The 20828-nt window shown below is 36.4% G+C and overlaps 1 protein-coding gene across 4 annotated transcripts in view; it reads right to left on the reverse strand.

The window, feature by feature from the left end:
• Positions 1-19881, reverse strand: part of zfpm2a (zinc finger protein, FOG family member 2a) — a 184424-nt gene extending 164543 nt beyond the window's left edge. For 2 of the 4 annotated variants that reach the window (XM_051866229.1, XM_051866228.1), the window contains exon 1: positions 19625-19879. In XM_051866229.1, the coding sequence (XP_051722189.1) occupies positions 19625-19664 (40 nt within the window). In that variant the 5' untranslated portion in view covers positions 19665-19879. Of the gene's footprint in view, positions 1-19624 lie in introns of all 4 variants that reach the window. The other 2 variants (XM_051866230.1, XM_051866231.1) reach the window with 2 other exon arrangements.
• Between the last annotated feature and the right edge of the window lie 947 nt (positions 19882-20828).

The following is a 20828-nucleotide window of genomic DNA, read 5'->3' on the forward strand; positions in this document are numbered from 1 at the left end:
AAAATACAATTATTTATTTAAAAGAAGTCCCAGAGACATCATATCCTGTTACCCATAATCTGAACTCATTTTGCATGCTGTAAGTAGTCTCTCTTTAATCAACATCGTCCTTTTTACCCCAATCATTTCAATTCTGTACTTTCTTATTTATTCTCCATGCCTCTGTTTGAAATAGCATACTACATACTTGTACTATTTTTGCAGTATGAAATACTGTATTTTTTCTGTACAAAATATTATACAAAAGTGGTACTAATTATTATATCTAACATAGTGTGTAGTTCAACAGAGCACAATGACTGAAACACTATTTCCCATAATGCAATGCGCTCAAGTTGACCATATTCTGTGTCAAACATACTAGAAGTTATAGAAACTGTTATACATAAAATTATATATATATACACACACACACACACACACACACACACATACACATATATATATATACACACACATATATACACACACACATTATGTAAACAAACTTTTGTTAATGCGATTAATCGTGATTAATCGATTACTATAATAATATTATATATATATATATATATATATATATATATATATATTATATACACACACACACATACATACATACACACACACACACATCTATAATATAAGTGTATGTATATACACACACACACACATATATATGTAAACACAAACTTTAATGTTAGATGAATGTTAATCGATTTGACAGCACCAATTAAAATGAAACGTTTGGCTATCACATGACAAAAATGCAAAATACTACTAAATGTAATTTACTGTTTTTACACAATATTTTTTTTAAATCTCATGTTAACATTAAATTTAAATTTCATTGGCATTAAATTTCTGTAAGTTACTGAACACACTCATTAACAAAGTTAAAAAATGTAAATGTTTATGTAAATTAATATATAAATATTCATGTTTATGTATATTCATATACATATAAGTAAAACATTAATATATAAATATTAAGAAATTAAATTAAAACATTGTCATGTAGCCTTTAAGCATTTCTTAATTAAGTAAACAGAAATAAAAATCCATACTTTACTTTCTGATACTGTAGAAACAGTGGTATCGGTTGCAACTTGGTTGCAAATTAAGGGTACCTCTGATATCCAAACTGTGTGTAGTAAGTGCTAGTATGCCATTTCACACATAACCTCAATCACTCTTTCTTTTTCTTTCTATCCAATGTCACTCAACTATCTTTCTCTCTTTCTCTCTCTCAGGCTTTGGCAGTGGAGATTGGACTCTGAACTCAACTTAGACACAGAGTTTGAGGATTTTACAGATGGTCGGGAAGAGGCTTTAGCATTTGAGGAGAGGAGAGCAGAGCCCGATTTCACACCGGTGTGTGTGTGTGTGTGCGTGTGTGAAAGCAGGCCACCTCTAATCCACTGACTGCAGAGAAGGCCTGCAGCTATCCTGCTGCCCAGCACTGCCCACAATCCTGGCTGCTTCTACAAAGCCATACATGGTGCATTAGAGGCCCAGGCTGAAGGACTCTCTGCTGATATGCCGATAGGTGCTGAACAAAGAGTCCACAGGGAACCGCATGGACCCACACACGCCTGAACACCAGAGACACATGCAATCACACGCTGCGGCCCATTCACTGTGACCACACGGCCACTGACCCGTTCACACCTCAGATCCGGATCGGCACGTTTCCATGCTAAAGGCCTGGTTACACTACACTATCATTCAAATGCAGAAGCATATGGACTGGTTTTCTCAGTCCACTGCTTTTGACGTCACAGATCGGGATAGTTGCTAGTGAGACTGGTACGTTCCCATATTTCACTGCAAGTTTTAAAGTCTGCCATGACTACAACTAGGATGTCTATGAACCATGGTAAAAGCTATCTGTCAACATTCCCATTCATGACAGTCACTTGGTCATTCCATATTATTAGGGAGGCATGATATATCAGCGGTCATATCGGTCAATAAAAGTGATATATTTAAGCCAATAAATTATAAATGGCCACAATATTTCTAGTTGGCCTACATATTGAAAATCGTTTTCTCAGAGCCTATAAAACCTTTTAATGCATTTTCTTAATTCTTTGTTATTTTTGTGATTTTTTTTTTTTTTAATTTTATAAAAGTAAGTTTTTTTTTGTTTTTGTTTTTATTTGCTTAAAAATATAAATATAAATTTCAGACTGATAGAATATTCTGGTTTCCAGTATCAGCCAAAATGTCAATTTGGGTGCATCACTAAATATTATATAATAAATAATATATTGCAAAAATATTTTAATAACACACAGTTACACGTAAATGAATTTTGACCACCATTGTCCTTGACCACCTGGATTAGCTGAAAAGAAATGAATTTTCTGTCATTGTCATTCCAAACCCGTTCATCTTCGGAACACAAATTAAGATATTTTTTATGAAATCCAAGAGGTTTTTTTATCCCCAATAAAAAGCAACATAATTACCGTCATTCAAGATCCCGGAAAGTATTAAACACATCTTACACGTTTACGACCGGCGTTCGGACGTAAACATGGAAGCACTGAACTGCATTCACTGCGTCAACCGTGTACGAGTCCGACAGGGTAGAAGAGAATTAGCTGAATAAAGTTTTTTTGTTTTTTTTTTGTGCAGAAAAAAAATATTCTTGTCGCTTCATAAGATTAAGGTTGAACAACTGTAGTCACGTGGACTATTTTAATGATGTCTTTAGTACTTTCCTGGACCTTGAATGACGGTAATTAGCTTGCTTTCTATTGGGGATAAAAAAAAAAAAATCCTCTTGGATTTCATCAAAAACATCTTAATTTGTGTTCCGAAGAATAACGAAGGTCTTACGGGTTTGGAACGACATGAAGGCGAGTACTTAATGACAGAAATTTCATTTTTTGGTGAACTAGCCCTTTAAAATCAGCTAATCATGCTGCTGTTTGCCTTTATATATATAAAAAAGTCAGGTCATTTCGTTATAGTTAACTGAAGTATGAAAGAGTCTTTGAACCTCTGAAAAAAAGTGCCTGAAATACAAAATTCCCATGTTTCTATCTTTCTATATCTTTTAAACTGCCACAAAGAAGAAAGTCACAGAGAGAGAAAGAAACAAAGAGAGGTATAGGTTAAAAAAAAAAAAAAAAACTATTTTGAAACACAGATAGACGTGTGCAATCTTTATTGGAGCTACTATCTAATTGGAGATAATGTGATGAAAGTCATTTTACTACATTCATTAAAGTCCTTTCAAATGTACATTTCTGACCACCACAAGAAGCTAATCTTCAGGAAAGCTTGAGAAATGAATGGACATGGAGATCACTGTGATTAAACTATCTATGAGCCAGGCAGCACACGACCTTGATTTCAGCCCTTTTAAACAATCGATCATGAATTACATTCACACATTACTGCACTTACAAACTCTCCAGAATCACAAACAGACTGTGTTTCTGTCCTCTCTATGAAGTGCAATTGTTCAGTTTGATTCTCAATGGATGTTGGTTATGATGCATTATAAATTCAGCTTGAGTTTCTCTTTATTGACACATGATTTTTTCCCCTTTTACTAAAGATTTCTAAGGAGAGAAACTTGTGCAAGTTTTCTGTAATGATTTGGGTTCTGATTCCCCAAATACGGTTCTGTTGCATGCATACTCAATTAGACTAATAATCTAATGTTTAGTTAAAGGGATAGTTCACCCAAAAATGAAAATTCTGTCATCATTTACTCACCCTCAAGTTGTTCCAAACCTGTATGAATTTCTTTCTTCTGCTTAACACAAAAGAAAAACATTTTGACAAATTTTCGTTGATAGACCCCATTAACTTCCATAGTATTTCTTTCCCATACTATGGAAGTCAGTGGGGTCCATCAACTGTTTGGTTACCCATTTTCTTCAAAATATCTTCTTTTGAGTTCAGCAGAAGAAAGAAATTCATACAGGTTTGGAACAACTTGAAGGTGAGTAAATGACAGAACTTTAATGTGTTTGTTACATTAATAAGATAGAATGAACGCCTGTTACTTTAAGGGTTTTGAACGGGGAGTGATATTGATGCTAGAATGTTTTTACACAGTTTGGTGATGTGATGTCAAGTAGTTTGACGAGACAATAAAAAAGGAAAAGTAATCTCATGAGTCGTCTTTACAGACATAGCGGGTTAATTAAAGATTCTTTATGTCTTTGCTTAAACCATCTAAAGATGTTAAATCAAATCAGACATTTGCAAAAGTTCGTACGGGTGTGGAACGACATGAGGGTGAGTAATTAATGACATCATTTTCATTTTTGGGTGAACTAACCCTTTAAAGTAGCAGAGCCTCAAAGAAAATGACAAAACTCATGTAAAAATACAGAAAGGAATGCATGTTGAAGCACCTCACAGCAAAAGCTGTCCCACTTGACCACTGTGCTATAACTAGTTTCACGAAACCAGTGGAAGATGAGAGAGAAGGAGACGAATATCTGTGACCTTTTTGTCCTTCACATTTGCCGAGCTTCAATCTGAGAGAGGGAATCAAACACACTGATCCGAAACTCGCTGTCAAACGCAGAGCCAGACATCAATCAATCAGCACTTTCATATTTTTTGCCTCTCTTATCATTTGACCCATGTGTTATTCTGTTTCAGTGGCTTAAGAAAGTTGATGATGGTCAAATGTGTGCCTCTGCAAATCCCAAACATACACACCTACATGTACACACACATGTATACACAAATACACATTCATATACATTGAAATGCCCTCAGACCCCCCTAAAGGGACAGATGTCCACCCCCCATTGTTGACAGATAGATAGATAGATAGATAGATAGATAGATAGATAGATAGATAGATAGATAGATAGATAGAGATTTGGTCTGTTTCTCACACAATTTTATTATAAATTTCTTATTTTTTGGTTTGAGTTTTACAGACTCTTTTCATCTACTTTCAAATATCTTTTTGTTTCACAGAAGAAAGAAATTCACACATGTTTGGAGCACGAGTAAACAGAACAGAAGTAAACATGAGTGTGAGTAAACAGAACAGAATTTTCATTTTTGCATGAACCATACCATTAAAGCCAAATCCTGGTTTATGTTTTCTGTGTATATTGTAACATATGCACGCAAAAGGGCAGATATGCCCAAATCAGAGGATAAAACAGGGTTTTACTGAAAGTCCACATCATGACAAACCTCAGACATGCGGTCCTGTCAAATCAATGCACAGCTTTGCCCTTAAAGCCTTAACATGTTCTGGAGGTTTACTTCTTATTTCTTACACATCTGACATAAATTGTTGATCTGTTTATTTCCCAGAGCTTTGTCTCCAGTGATTTTCCAGCCAGTCTGAAACTTGATGTCCGCTTTATATTACAGGCTTGAGGAAATACTGATGTACAAATTGAAGTGAAAGGCCTGATGTTTAATCCTCCCCAGCACCTTTTCCTTAATGATGTTTCCCAAGAAATGCCAGAGAAATGCCCAAACCCCTCCATCAGATACACACAAGCTGCACTAATTCCTGCCAGAAACTCACACTTCAATATTTCTGTCACCAGCTTAAGGTCAGTGTGTATAAGAAATAATTCCCTGTAAAGTATCTTAATATGAGCGAAAAATAAGTAACATCATCATCATAAGCTCAAGAAGTGAATTTGTGTGCAAAGATAACAGGAAATCACAAAAATGAGATCTCTTTAATATCTCAAATGTTTCTCTAAGACAATGAGAATGACTGAATGCAAAGAAAAGATGTTTCTACTGAGAAAAAGACTCAATCTCACATGTTTCTCCTCTCCAGTTCAGATGAGATTTTCCAATAAAGGTAGAACTGGAAGGGTTAAAAAAAAAATTTCTTCAGAAAAGAATGTCTCAAACTGTGCTCAGATTTCCCAAGGTTCCTAGGCCTGCAATTAAAGTCAAATACCTCAATATGAATGCAAATATTTCTCATAAAAATCCCCAAATAAATGTTGGAAGGTTGGAACGTCAATTAAACATATGCATCAAGCAGAAATAAAGTTCATATTTAAATAAAACCATGAACTCTGTCGCAGAAAGAAACAATCTTTCTCTGGGCTCCTGAATCTATGTCTAATACTGATACTGGCTAAAGTCTCATTCGTTCTGAGAAGCACTGGAGTGTGTGTTTGTGTTCATCTCCGAGTCAATATCCATATTCATTACATGCTAAGATTTCCGCTGATAAAATTTTGGCGGGCAGATTGGTGGTCTAACCCGTGAAACGCACTTAATTGAGCCGTATCTCCACGCCGGTAATGTTCGGAGCCAAGGTGACGGAGACGTGTGAGTGAAATGAGTGAATTCATGATGTTGCCCCTTCACTCTCTCTTTGGCCGTTTCCCCTTTTGGCAGGGGCCAAATAGAGAGTGGTAAATGAAGCGATTGTGTCCCCAAGGCAGGAGTGGGGGGAAAACACGAGTATCTGTGTTGGGATCCCTGGGGGCTATTCTGAGCCTGATGAGGTATATAACCATGCTGGAACCAAACCACAAACTGGGCTACAACTGGGACCTCTGGGAGAATAAGTGGGAAAGAGAGAGAGAAGTTGTCGTACACCACAGATGGGCTGCACTAATGTTGGAGAGTAACTAACTTAAAGTAGCTACGCTACTACATTTCTCATTAGCATGAAAATACCTCAATCTTCATCATTATGTTTTCAATGAGTTAAGTTTTATTTCAAGTAAATTTAATGATTTAAATTTTAAAAATTATTTTGTGCCAGATAAACACTGCTCTGACTTTAAAGACAATCATAAGAGTGTGTATGCCGGCTGAACTAAGTATGAACATAAGAGTATGTATACATTGCAACTTTAAGGTCTCCTGTTTGGGAACAATTTCCCGGTGAATTAAGACAATGGACAAAGACAGGTGGATAAGACGAAAGCAGTATATGACGAATACAGAGTTGTAGCCTAAACACCACTAACTACCAATAATCGCAATAAGCTCTGTGTTTTGCTACTTTCGATAAGAAACAAAGGCTACATCCACACAAAGCCAGAGCTTTCCCTATCCAATGTTTTTTTTTCCTTGTCTCAAGAAATATCTGCATACACACAAAACCACTGAAACCGACTCAAAATGATGTAGTATACATGCCAGATCAGTATGTGGCACTGTAATTCTGCCACAGGGATACACTAAAAATGGAGAATAAGACTTGGAGCATGCGCATAACCTTGTGCGCTGTATAAAACTTTAGTAAAGCTTAGAAATAAAGCTTTTTTTTAGCAAAGCTAATAGGCTCAGTAGCTTCTGCAGCATGAACACAAGCATGTAGTCCGCTATTGTTGTTGTTGTTTTGTGCTGTTAGCACTGTCTGACTAGGGTCGACACGTGGGGTGATGACATCATCGTTTCACAAAATATATGGATTGGTTGTACACACGAAAATGAAAGGGCGTCGTTTTCAGATTTATCCACTCTGGTACCCGGTTTAAAAAAATAGCAGTTGCACCTTCTGAAAACGGATCCGTCTGGACGAAACGCCTATACAATACAAAATTTTTGCATATACAGCTAAACTCGTCTCCGTGTGGACAGGCCCAAAGTGTCATCCTTCAAATTCTGTCCACGAAATCATGAAATTCAAACAGAAAATGCCGTTTTGACGCATTTTGATGTGGCGTGACAGATCTCTGTACAGGCGCCTCAGTTTAAACGGTAGCGTGAGCGCGAGTGTACGCGATCATCTCTTCCTCTTTAATACTAGTTACAGAATAAACATGAATGAACATCTGAAGGTATGTTGAAAGATACAGTACAATTTACTAAAACGGTCTTATCTCATGCAATCGTTCAATCAGTGTGTCAATGGCGGAAAGACATCACAATGAAACAGCTTGTAAACAATATGTTACAAAGCATTTACCTCAGAAAAGCCATTCAGAGTCCACAGCTTGTTAGTTCGCTAGAGAAATGAACTGTTTCGCTTAATATATGCACTGTATTAGCCCCTCTCTCTCTCTATCTCTCTCTCATTATATATATATATATATATTATTTATATATTATTTAAATAAATCAGTCATGAAAATGACAGCCACTGTGTATAAATGATTATATTTCAACAATGAATTGGAGTAAATCTTAATTTTATAATTAGATTTTGAAGTTAATGCAAAAACGGCCTTATGTGCAGCTTACGGGTTTGCATACATTCACAATATTACTGTTTTTGCTGTATTTTGGATCAAATAAATGAAGTCTTGGTGAGCAGAGCCCCCATTATGTTGTTTTAAATGTTCCTACTTTTGTTTCGGCGATCTCAGATTTATATGCATTAAAAGTAAAAAACAAAACAAAACAAAAAAGACACTTTCTTTTTCTCATAATATACACTGCAGCATCATCTAATTTCTCAAAGAGCCTGAAACAGTTCATTCAAAGATTCAGTCTCTCTAAATCCCAGCCTACTCTGCTCAGCACAAAGTTTATTGTGATTGGTCTACTTTGCTCTGATTGGTCTGATGGCTCAGTCTGTTGTGATTGGTCTACCGCTTACAGCGCATGTCGGAAATGATACGCCGATTACCATATCTCAATTTCAGCTCCAGAGGCTTCCTCAGCACTTGATATGAACAGTAATGATGCCATCGTTTTTTCCCGTATCAATTCCAGTGTGAGTCCTCAACCTTTTGATCTTTTGCGACGTGGATTCACAGTGTAGAAAACAGTGTCTTTTAGACATCAACAACATGAACCAAACTCTTTTGGGCCTCAGCTACAACTACAGTGTTTGAAGGTCAAAGTAGACATCGTTTGCGGCAGCCAATGAAAACAATAGGCTGGCATTATGCAAATTTGTTACATTGTTACGTTGGTAACAGGAAGCAACACTGGAATTACTTATGTCTCGTTTCAGCAGATCAGAACTGATTCTTTCTTTTAAGAGACAATAACTTTATTTGTCGTGCACTTTGAAAAACTTTGCAGACCTTTTACATTCACAAACAGCTATATTACAAACTGCATGAAAGGTAAAATGTAAAAAAAAAAAAAAAAGCACAATGGGCACTTTAAATTAAAAATAACATATTGAGACAATTGTTGAAATACAGGATCATCATTAAATACAAATACAGAGTGCTATAAACATTGATAGCATATCTCAGATCATTTGGTATTGATTTGAATGTTTGAATTCATACTGAGATCTCTAACTTTTAATCACAAACTTTAGTATCTTGATTAATCTGAAAACAGTTTGAGATCTCTTATGAAACTCAGGAAGAAAAATGTTAAAAGGTTAGTTCACACAAAAATGAAAATAATGTCATTTATTACTCACCCTCATGCTGTTCCACACCCGTAAAAACAAAATAACGACTTATATAGTGATGGGCGATTTCAAAACACTGCTTCATTAAGCTTCGGAGCGTTATGAATCTTTTGTGTCGAATCATGATTCGGATGGCGTGTCAAACCGCCAAACTGCTGAAATAATGTGACTTTGGCGCTCCGAACCACTGATTCGACACGAAAGATTCATAACACTCCTAAGCTTCATATTCAAATATTCTCGTCGCTTTATAATATTAATATTGAACTACTGTACTCACATGAACTGATTTAAATATGTTTTAAGTACATTAATGGATCTTGAGAGAGGAAATGTCATTGCTGGCGAAGCAGGCCTCACTGAGCTATCGGATTTCAACAAAAATATCGTAATTTGCGTTCCGAAGATGAATGAAGGTCTTATGGGTGTGGAACAGCATGAGGGTGAGTAATAAATGACATTATTTTCATTTTTGGGTGAACTAACCCTTTAAGATTACTGAGGTCTTTTTCTCAAAAGAAATAAAACCTCTATTTTTTTGGTCTCACTGGTGCCTTGGAGAAACAATTGAGATGTAAAAGAGATCACATTTGTGATTTTTCCTTCCTGAGGGCATGCAGTATCAGACTTTAAATACTGATGTTCCAACCTTCCTTTTCTGTTTTGATCAAAATGAGGCCGGCGAGAGAGAGAGAGAGAGAGAGAGAGAGAGAGAGAGAGAGAGAGAGAGAGAGAGACAGAAAGGGCCGAATCGATGATCTGAGAGTCTAAACTAGATTTCTAAGCAGTTTGCCACTCTCAGCAGCAAGATAAGATAAACTTTCTTTGACCTGAGCGATGAAGTTGCCATGGCGATCAGGGAGTACACTTTCCCTATTGATATTGCGCTGATGTAACAACAAACAGAACCAGATCGCATGGCCGATAGCGCTGATTAATTAATACGAATATCGATCTGTACAAGCAAGACACAAGGCTATTAACTCTAAGGCTGAAAGTCAATTGTTACCTGGAGCTCAATAGTCTGATCACTGATATCACAGCTAAATAAACTAAACAACAGACGACACAGATTAGTCAAGTACAATTTCTGCGATTTGATCTTGTTAGGTCCTTCAAGACAGAGTGAAAGGAAAAAGTTGGCTTAAAGGGACAGTTCACCCAAAAGTCATTTACTCACCCTCATGTCAAACAGAAAAGAGGAAACCAACCAAAAAAAACGTACCATAAAAGTAGATGAAATAACTCAAATGAGTCATTCAGACTATGTACACTACCGTTCAAAACTTTGGGGTCAGAAACATTTTTAATTGATTTTGAAAGAATTCCCTTATGTTCACCAAGGCTGCATTTATTTGATCAAAATTCAGTAAAAACAGTAATATTGTGAAATATTATTACAATTTAAAAGAACTGTTTTCTATTTGAATATATTTTACAATGTAATTTATTCCTGTGATGCAAAGCTGAATTTTCAGCATCATTACTCCAGTCTTCAGTGTCACATGATCCTTCACAAATCATTCTATTTTGCTGATTTGCTGCTCAAGAAACATTTCTTATTATTATCAATGTTGAAAACAGCTGTGTGGCCTAATATTTTTTGTGGAAACCTTGATATTTTTTTTCAGGATTCTTTGATGAATAGAAAGTTCAAATGAACAGCATTTATTTGAAATAGTGAAGACATTATAATGTTACAAAATATTTCTGTCACTTTTGATCAACTTATTTGCTGATTAAAAACATTTTAATAATCTATTTCTTAAAAAAAAAAAAAAAAAAAAAATTATATATATATATATATATATATATATATATATCTATCATTTACATGATATATTCATATAATTTGTGTACCTTTTTAGGTTTTGATTTGAACAACATGAGGAAGAGCCACAATCTTCATTTTTGTATGAACTATTCCTTTCATCAAGTTCATCATTTGTGAGGAAAAAACTGAATGATTAACAACTAACAGGTTTGTGAGAATTAATGATTCAGGGTTAAAACTAATGTGAATCTGAAGTGACAACTGTAAACTGATGAGTTGCTTTCTTGAGATGGAGATATTGTTTACAGAGTTTCTTTCTGTGCAAATATCACAGCCGAGGAAGGCAAACTGTCAGCTCTGGAATCATCAGTGAGGAATTCAGGAAAAAGGAAGATAAAGAGGAAACTTTGGCAGGAAATGACCTCCACCTTTTGAAACTGCCAACCCTGATGCATCATAGACTGTTTTCCAACACAGCGAGAGACAGACAGACAGACAAACTGACAGCGAGAGAAAAAAGGAAAAGGGGAATGTTCAGAGAGTCAGAAATGACAGCATTCCTCTTCTCGAATGATGGATGTTCAAACTCTGTACACACATTTGTATTTTCCTCCCAGGAAATGCAGATGGTCACTCTATGTACACACTTACTCAATGAAACTCTCACAAAAGAAACAACTGTGCTGATCAATTTATTTCTCAGACAACCAGCGACAATAACAAGACCTGAAGCATGCTCTATGTATACTGATACTGCACATAAACACAAAGCTGCGAAAAGCTTCTAGTTGCACATGCTCGATTACATGTTGAATTTGGAAATTGTTCTGAATTTAATTCATAATGCAACCCATGTTGTGTTGCGTTTTCAACATTGATGCAAAAGAGGCGCTACAGTAAACTTTAACATTAACAGTTCTTTTACAGTCAGTTTTCTCTTTAAGGTAAACTATTTCTTTTCTCTTTTTTCCCATAGATTGTTCTACGTTCAGAAATGCATCCATTCTTTTTCCTGGTAATTTTTCATTAAAGGGATAGTTCACCCAAAAAATGTCGATTCTGTCATCATTTACTCCCCCTCAAGTTGTTCCAAACCTGTGTGAATTTCTTTGTTCTGCTGTACACAAAGGAAGATATCTGGAAGAATGTTTGTAACCAAGCAGATCTCACTCCTTATTGACTACCACAGTAAGGAAAAAAAAAAACTATGGTAATCAATGGGGGGTGAGATCTGGTGAGATCTTCCACATATCTTCCTTTGTGTACAGCAGAACAAAAAAAAAAATTATAAAAGTTTGGAACAACTTGAGGGGGAGTAAATGATGACAAAGTTTTCATTTTTGAAAATGCCTTTAAAACAGCTTCTCTAGATTTTTTAATTATTATTCTTAATGTTTTTTTTATTATTATTAATAACATGATAAACCTCTAGTTGAGAACAAGAAAACAGTCAACAAAATGAGACAAAAAAAATAAAAGAAGGGTATTTCATCCATTTCATGTGTACAAAATATCATAGCATATAACAATAAAAAAAGATATTCAATTTTATACAAAAAAAAAAAATCTTTTGCTTTAATGTTTTTCAATCCTGTGAATATTTTAAAGTAACATTGTATTTCTATTTTGAAATGTGTGAATTTTTATGCAAAGTTTCAGATCAGCTACTAACTAGTTAAACAGAATACTGAATATTGACTTTAAAGGGATAGTTCACCCAAAAATGAAAATTATTCCATGATTTACTCACCCTCAAGCCATCATAGGTATATATGACTATCTTCTTTCAGATGAGCACAATCGGAGATATATTTAAAAATATCCTTAGTCCTCCAAGGTTTATAATGGTTGTGAATGGGGGGCTGCGTTTTGAAGCCAAAAATAATGCATCCATCCATAAAAAAAGTAATCCATACGGCTCCAGGGGGTTAATAAAGACCTTCTGAAGCGAAGCGATGCGTTTTTGTAAGAAAAATATCCACATTTAAAACTTTATAAATTCAAATAACTAGCTTCCGGCAGACGACCGTACACAGAATGCGCAAGTCGCCTCTGCGTTTGTCATTACGTTGTGCGTCAGGTCAAAGGATACTCTTCCACTGTAAATCGACTTGCGCATTCTGCTTACGGTTACCCACCAGAAGCTAGTTATATAATATATATATATATATATATATAAAATTTATAAAGTTTTAAATATGTATATTTTTCTTACAAAAACGCATCGCTTCGCTTCAGAAGGTCTTTATTAACCACCTGGAGTCGTATGGATTTCTTTTATTATGGATGGATGCATTATTTTTGGCTTCAAAACACAGCCCCCCATTCACAACCATTATAAACCTTGGAGGACTAAGGATATTTTTAAATATATCTCTGATTGTGTTCATCTGAAAGAAGGTAGTCATATATACCTATGATGGCTTGAGGGTGAGTAAATCATGGGATAATTTTCATTTTTGGGTGAACTATCCCTTTAAAGTCAATATTCATAGCTAGTTTTATGTATAACACATCCAGTGTAATGGCACAGATATTTGATTGTAACTCGTCCAGGCTTGAGGTTTGGTAGAGCCAGGAATGCACGCAAGTATTTTGAATGCAACCACACGATTTCAATACAACGACCGAGTATTTGCATTTGTGTACTTGATAAAAGCAGAAGATTAAAATTATTGTCTGTACATCAGAGCATTTGCTTTCTATAAGTTTGTGGAGTCAAATGGCTCCTTCAGCTTAGACAAGGCAAAACAACGCAAGCTGTTATTGGCAGCCAACAGATGTCGAAAAGGAAAGTTGGCATCCAGCAGCCATTCGTCATGAGACAAATCTATGAGAAACACAAAAAAACTACACACTTTCATCAGTGGAATATAACAAAAAAAAGTCTGAAGTATGAGAAAGTCATCTCAGAGGAGATTCATTATTACCACAATGATATTCTCCACCAAAACCAATGAATGCTTGAGCTGGTTTGCAGTCCACAAGAACACAATACACACACAGTCTTACGGCGTCAGAATTTCCCTGATGATGAAACACATCGACCAGACCGCAGACACAAAGATGTAAGCTCCATATACATTCAATAATTTGATAAAACAAAAGGGCATAAAAATAGAACAGAATATACTAAACCGACTGACTGGTAAACCACAGAATTCAAACCACACACACCACCCGTTTCATCTCCAACATAAACATATCCATGCACACACACACTGACATGTTGGCAGCCAAGTCAGCAAACACTCTCACTGCACCATTATAAGTTGAGTCTGTGATAAACCCCATCCAGAGATAGACGTGTCACCTGATAGGCCTGACGGAGCTCTCGTATGACATCACCATCTGCTGGGCGGAGCCGAGATGATAATCACACACTCATTATAAAGTCATACTGACAGTCGATTACACACATACATTCACACATAGCAACAACAAACCTCCACCCGAGATCTCTGACTATCATTTTCCAGCACAGAAAGCTGGCAAATCCTCACTATACTTCAGATTGAGCGTAATAATCATTTGGACTGGCACTGGATCTTGAAAAGACACTTTTAAAGTAGCTATTTCAGTCAGACGTGTTTCCTTTGTCAGCTGAAAACTGAGAAACAGTGCGAATTGGTTTGGAAGAGATTCAGAAAGGTTCGAAGAGGTTTGAAACAGTTCGCTCCTGACCATGCTGTTGAATGAGTTTTGTTCCAAAACCTAGTGAACATCCTACTTAAACAGCATTTTAAGACATTGCTGCTCATTTGCATAAAGTGAAATCGCTAACAGTTGTTTGAAATGAATGACTTTAGGTCACTACAAACTGCTGTCAGCATGATCGTCCCTTGGATCTTTCATTAGGGATAAGAATGCACTGCGACAAGCTCTGTGAAAAACAATATGCTGATTAGTAAACACAAAGTCTAATCTAATTAAATATGTACTACTGTATCCAAACAAAAACATGCTAATGCCAAACTCTACTGAAAACAATTGTGAGTGCTATTTGTGTAGCGCTGCTAACATAAATTGTGACAAAATGACTTCCATTCTATAAATTTTTTTGGGGGGGACCAAATATTGAGGAAAACAAAGAGGATAATGCTCCTTTTTATTTAAAGGTATTAAATAATTATAGGATTTAAATTGATTTAATAGAATAAAGAAAAAGAAAGAGGACCAGTAAAATAACTAAAATTTATTGTATAATATGAAGTATTCAATTTGTTAGGGTATCGTATGCCTACACTTTAAAAAAAAATGCTGGGTTGTTTCAACCCATGTCTTGGTCAAATATGGACAAACCCAACTATTGGGTTAAATTTTTAGATACAATTTTCAAACCCAACAGTTGGGTTTGTCCATATTTAATCCAAACATGGGTTGAAACAACACAGTAGAGTTGTCAAAAGTACTGACTTCGTTACCAAGTCAGTACTGAAATTTTAAAAATGTGATGCTTTGAGCGCTGTTGAGCGGATTCATAAACACATCTGATTGGCCACTGTGTTCACGAGCTCAACAGATATGTCTGTGATTGGCTACAATGATCAACGCACAGAAGCGCTTGAAAGTACACGGAAGTGTTTGAATTTGAAAGTATTTTGAAAGCGGGAGCGTTTGAAAGTATTAGCGAACTGGTCCACGATAGACACCTTCTTTCAAACGCTCCCGTGTGTATCTGTGTAAGCGCTCAGTGAAGAGCGTCTTAGATGATTATTTACAACGTTTTTGAAGCGCTGATCATTGAAGCCAATCACAGACATATCTGATGAGCACGTGAACACAATGGCCAATCAGAGGTGTTTACGAATCCGCTCAACAGCACTCAAAGCGTCACATTTTTAAAATTTCAGTACTGACTTGGTACCAAAGACGGTACTTTTGACAACTCTACAACACAGCATTTTTAGTGTAATATTACTGAAAACTGTTAGACCACTGTGGTAAATCAGCCTAAAAATATAACTTTTAAAACTTTTAGCCACCCTTACAACAAAAAGAGCAGTGTGTAACAAAGTGCAGACAGGCAGCATCAAAAACATCAAACAGGCCTACTAGGTCTCAAAGTCTATACAAGGTCATGGGTTCATTTCCCAGAGAATGCATGAACTGATAAATGCACACCTTAAATGCAATTCAAGTCACTTTGGATAAGCGTCAGCCAAATGCATAAATGTAAATGTTTTAATCATGACACCTATAAACAAGGCAGCTCACTGGCTTTGGAAACAAAGCTGAAAGAAAAGCCTTAGCATCTCACGAAGAAGTGTAAAGAGCTGCAGAGAGCGTAAACAGATGGAGAAAGGCTTTACCTATCACCCCGCCTGCTCTCCAACCCCACATGTGCAACTCGAATGGCTATTTTACAGACAAATTACACCACAGGGCACGCTTTCCATTCGCCAACCTGTGTATCTGCCCTGCCTATAAAAGCACCAACAGGCATTCCTCAGCACAGACTGAGACATCACACTTTCCTGCGAAGCTAATCGTGCTCCATCAGCGATATTTTCATCTCTTCCTGTCATAAATTTTCGCTGGCCCCGGCTCGGGCCGGTTAACAATCAGGCCAATTTATTGGCATATTGGCATGAGGTGATAAGGGCTAAAAACAACAGCGGTGAGCAGCCGCTCGTGGAGATGAGCTGATAACGCTGATATGAGCTCCCATACAAAACATCTCACCCTCCATCACCTCTCTATCAAACTCTTATTACGATGAGAAGAAGTGAAAGAGGAGAGGGCGAGAGGGGTCTTCGCTTTGCCGGTGGGGGCGGGGACGAAAACTAACGCAAAATAAATATTAATAAAAAATGGAATCAGATGTAACGTTTCAGGGCCAAAAAACAAGGAGGAGAAATACATAATTTATCACAGTATTATCGGGATATCCAGGCAGCCTAATCAAGGAGCAGTGGATGACTATTTTTTGCCTTATCATCCAAAGTGGTGGAAACGGAGAGGGAATTATCAGCCGGCTGCAGATTGCTGGGTTGGAATTTTAATGGTAATAATCGCGGCTCTGATGGTATATCTCCCCGCCTTATCTTTCCCATTATCTGGCCCTATCTCACAGGCATCGGTGCAAATTAATGGTGCTTTTTCAGCACGGCCTTTTTATCATTGCTCAGAGAGCACCCAAGGGGAGAGAATAAGCAAAATATTAAAATACTGCATAAATCACAATTTTAGATAACCGTCCAACGTATGGCTTTGGCGATGGAGGGGGGCGTACGGTGCCCAACAACCTTTTTGTCCTTTAGAATGACTCGGTCTCTCTGCACTGGATCAGACGGCCTCTTCCTCTCTCTTCCTCTTCCTGAAGTGCCGGAGAGAGGAACTATAGGCTCCGCGTGACCTTTCGGAGCCAGAGACAATACCCTGATATTATGAACGCTCTAGTAACAGAGCTGTGAGAGATGTTAGATAACTTAGACCTCAGTTCCTGGACATATCAAAAGGAAATCGTCGCAGATCGATTTGCATGCTAACGCCTCGGTCAACAGTTTAATGACTCAAGCTCATTTCTGCTATTCAAAAGCTGTCATGCTTGTCGAATGAGATAATAGAAAGTACCACATCAAACAAAATGCGCAAAGATTGCTTTGCACCGACTGAAAGCCTTCAATCGTATTTGTATTTACTGTACTGTACACTGGTACAGTCAAACAATATTTGCTCTCACACTCTCACTGCAATACGTCTTAATGTGTCACCTAAGTGACTGGATAATCAAAAAGGAATATATAATTTTAAAAAGTACAAAAATACACAGGATCAAAATAGCACACACCATCTCATGCATACACACACTCAAACAGAAGCATTTTCTTTCACTAGTACACACTCTGCATGACGACACACATATAAATATCGAGCAGTGATAAAAAAACACGGCTTTCAGAAGTGTGCAACTAGTTTATCTCACTTGTTCTTATCCCCTTGGCTCAGTTTAACCTGTTCCTGAAAGAAAAAAAAAAAAAAAAACATTTCACAACAGAGAAAGAAGATCCTTCATTCTTCCTCCCTGCGGTCCAAACACACACACACACACACACACACACACTGCTGCTAAAGGCCCTGACCAGCGATCGCACTTCGACTCTTTCACTCACAAAAGATGAATGCAACAATAGCCAGCCCATTTAATAATTGTATAAAAGACAGAACTGTAATTTTATTTTCTGATTTTTTTCACCATCAGTGCTGAAAATATTCAGGTACTATATGATAACAGTGTCCAAAAATAGGCCTGAAAAATGGAAATGCTCAAGCTACTGATGGTGTATATTTTATGAAACACATTATTTATTTAACTCTGTAGAGCTCTGCAGATTATTCTAGGCTGAGATGTGTCATATTTATTAAATATGAAAGTTATTTTAGACTACAGAAATACTTTTTGGAAGGACGCATTTAAAAAATACAAAAACTAAATTGTTTTTCGTTTTACACATTTAGAGTAAAAATGCAATTATTTCATTTTCTTTTTTTTTTCTAATTACATTATAGAAAAATATTTCAGTCTGTATCAGCTCATCTCAGGTAGAATGTCTGTGTGAGGAATTCTGGGCGATATTTATTTTATGATATCCACATCTGACTCTAAACAGACCCTTGAGACCTTTACAAGAAAAGCGGGAAATGTTTTAAAACTACAGTGAACTAAAAACTGAATGACAACTCAACTCAACTCAACAATCAGCATTTTATTATGCTTGCCAAGCACCATAAAACTAGAATGATGTAAAATAATAAAAACATGACATAACCATCGCCTGTTAATCGTGGAAGACATCTTCACAAGCCCAAATACAAAAAGATGAACCGACTCAAAACACTCTTTACACCTTTTTAAAGAATCAGCTGAACATCTTTAAAAATATAAAACTATTTCAAACTAAAACACTGAATGAGTTCATGTGATTCTATGAAACTTTCAGCACTAAACAAACACATGCATAACTATTATAAATACTCTTCTAGAAAAACACAATTGCATTTAAAAATCTGCCTGGTGAGGTATAATAAAGCTAGAATATGCATAAAGAATAAATAAAGGCAAAATGAAAACATAAGCAAGTCTTCAAATGTCACTAACTGCATCATTATGAAAAACATCACCACATGCCTCAACAAATAAAAATAAAAATAAACTGAAAGATGGACTGACTGTCAACAGACCCTCTCGAGGCTTTGAAACAATCATCTTCAAATCTAAAACAACTACTTTATTCAGTCCCAGTGGTTGTCATATGAAACTTTCAGCATTAAATAAGCACATGTATTAATATTATACACCTCAATAAAACAAGAATATTCACGAAGAATGTGCAAAATGAAAGCATAACAAACAAGTGTTAAAAATCTTACATTGATTGTAAAGTAAGCCTCATTAAATACAAAAACACCGAACCAACAAAGAGAATTTAAAGAAGGACATTTGCACCTGCTGCTACTGTCAGTTGTCATAAAAAACTGATCGATATCTGTCTCCCTTTCATCCAACTTTACTCCGCCTGGCTTTGAAACAAATAACAGTAATAATAACAAACCGAGTAACTTACGTTTGATTTGCCGGGGGTTGCTCTGCTTTCTGCGGGACATGTTGATCCGGTTGATTATTGATTATTAAATATTATTATAGATTATTATGAGAGGTTATTATGGATCATCCAAGAGCCGAACGGGTCGCAGAAGGAATGAGGATTATTCACAGGCTCTTGCTCTCACACACGCGTCCCCCTCGCTCAGTGCGTGCGTGTAGCCTATATGTGTGTGTGCGCGCGGAGCTGCGGTCCGCTCGGACTGACGGCAGAGGGGAAGGCGTTTCGCGCTTTTGTTTGAACATGAAGTTTGATCCACCGCGGGCGCCGTACACACACAATCTCTCACATATACGGCTGTTAAACTTCACTGTTCATACAGATTATTGGTCCAAAAACCACTAAACTGACACCAAACGTGTTCATTCTTTTTGCATTTTTGCATAAAAGTTATTTAAAAGGTTTAATAGATAGAAATCCCAAATAAAAGAAATTTAAGTATTAATTTATCTATCGAGTATAAAGCGTTTCTATTACCTAACAGATAATACCAATGTGTCCTCAGAAATTACATGTCGTTGTGACAGCCCTAAGTGAGGAGAGCTACACATGTTTTTTTAAGCCACTCAGAAAAGTTCGTTACCTGTCAATCATTATCCGTATCCGAGTTTGCTAAAATTGGGTTGGCTGCTATTATTTGGAGGGCGGGGTTTTGGAACAGGTGTGGTTGAAGTTAGAACCACGCCTATTTAACAAAATAGATTGTCGCTTAGATCGCTAGCTTTCTAAATTGCACATTTAAAATCACACTTGAAACAACACCGAGTAATAAATAATAAATAATAAATCATTTATATAGGGGCTCGGCTGACAAAAAAGGTTGGAACCCATTTTACCGAACGCCTTCTGTTGGTTCTCGTGCTTTTCTGCGCGTTCACGTCGTGACATTGTAAATATGTACTACAGTCGAAGATTTTGATACACTTGACAGAATTTATGTTTTTCATAAACTTAAAAAATGAGACTTGTGCTTAAATGCTTTCAATTAGCTTTGTTGAAGTGTCTTTTATGAGTGTCGTTACAAATGTTTTTTCTAATTGGATGAGTTGGACTTCATTGAAGGAAAGCCAGCACAATAGAAAGAATCCCAGGAAAGCATAGCCTACTGTAAAGATACTGAAATATAAATCTAACCTTATTTGATGACTCTTTTTGATGACTTTGA

The sequence above is a fragment of the Ctenopharyngodon idella genome, chromosome 16 (genome assembly GCF_019924925.1).
Source record: "Ctenopharyngodon idella isolate HZGC_01 chromosome 16, HZGC01, whole genome shotgun sequence".
Classification (NCBI taxonomy): Eukaryota; Metazoa; Chordata; class Actinopteri; order Cypriniformes; family Xenocyprididae; genus Ctenopharyngodon; species Ctenopharyngodon idella.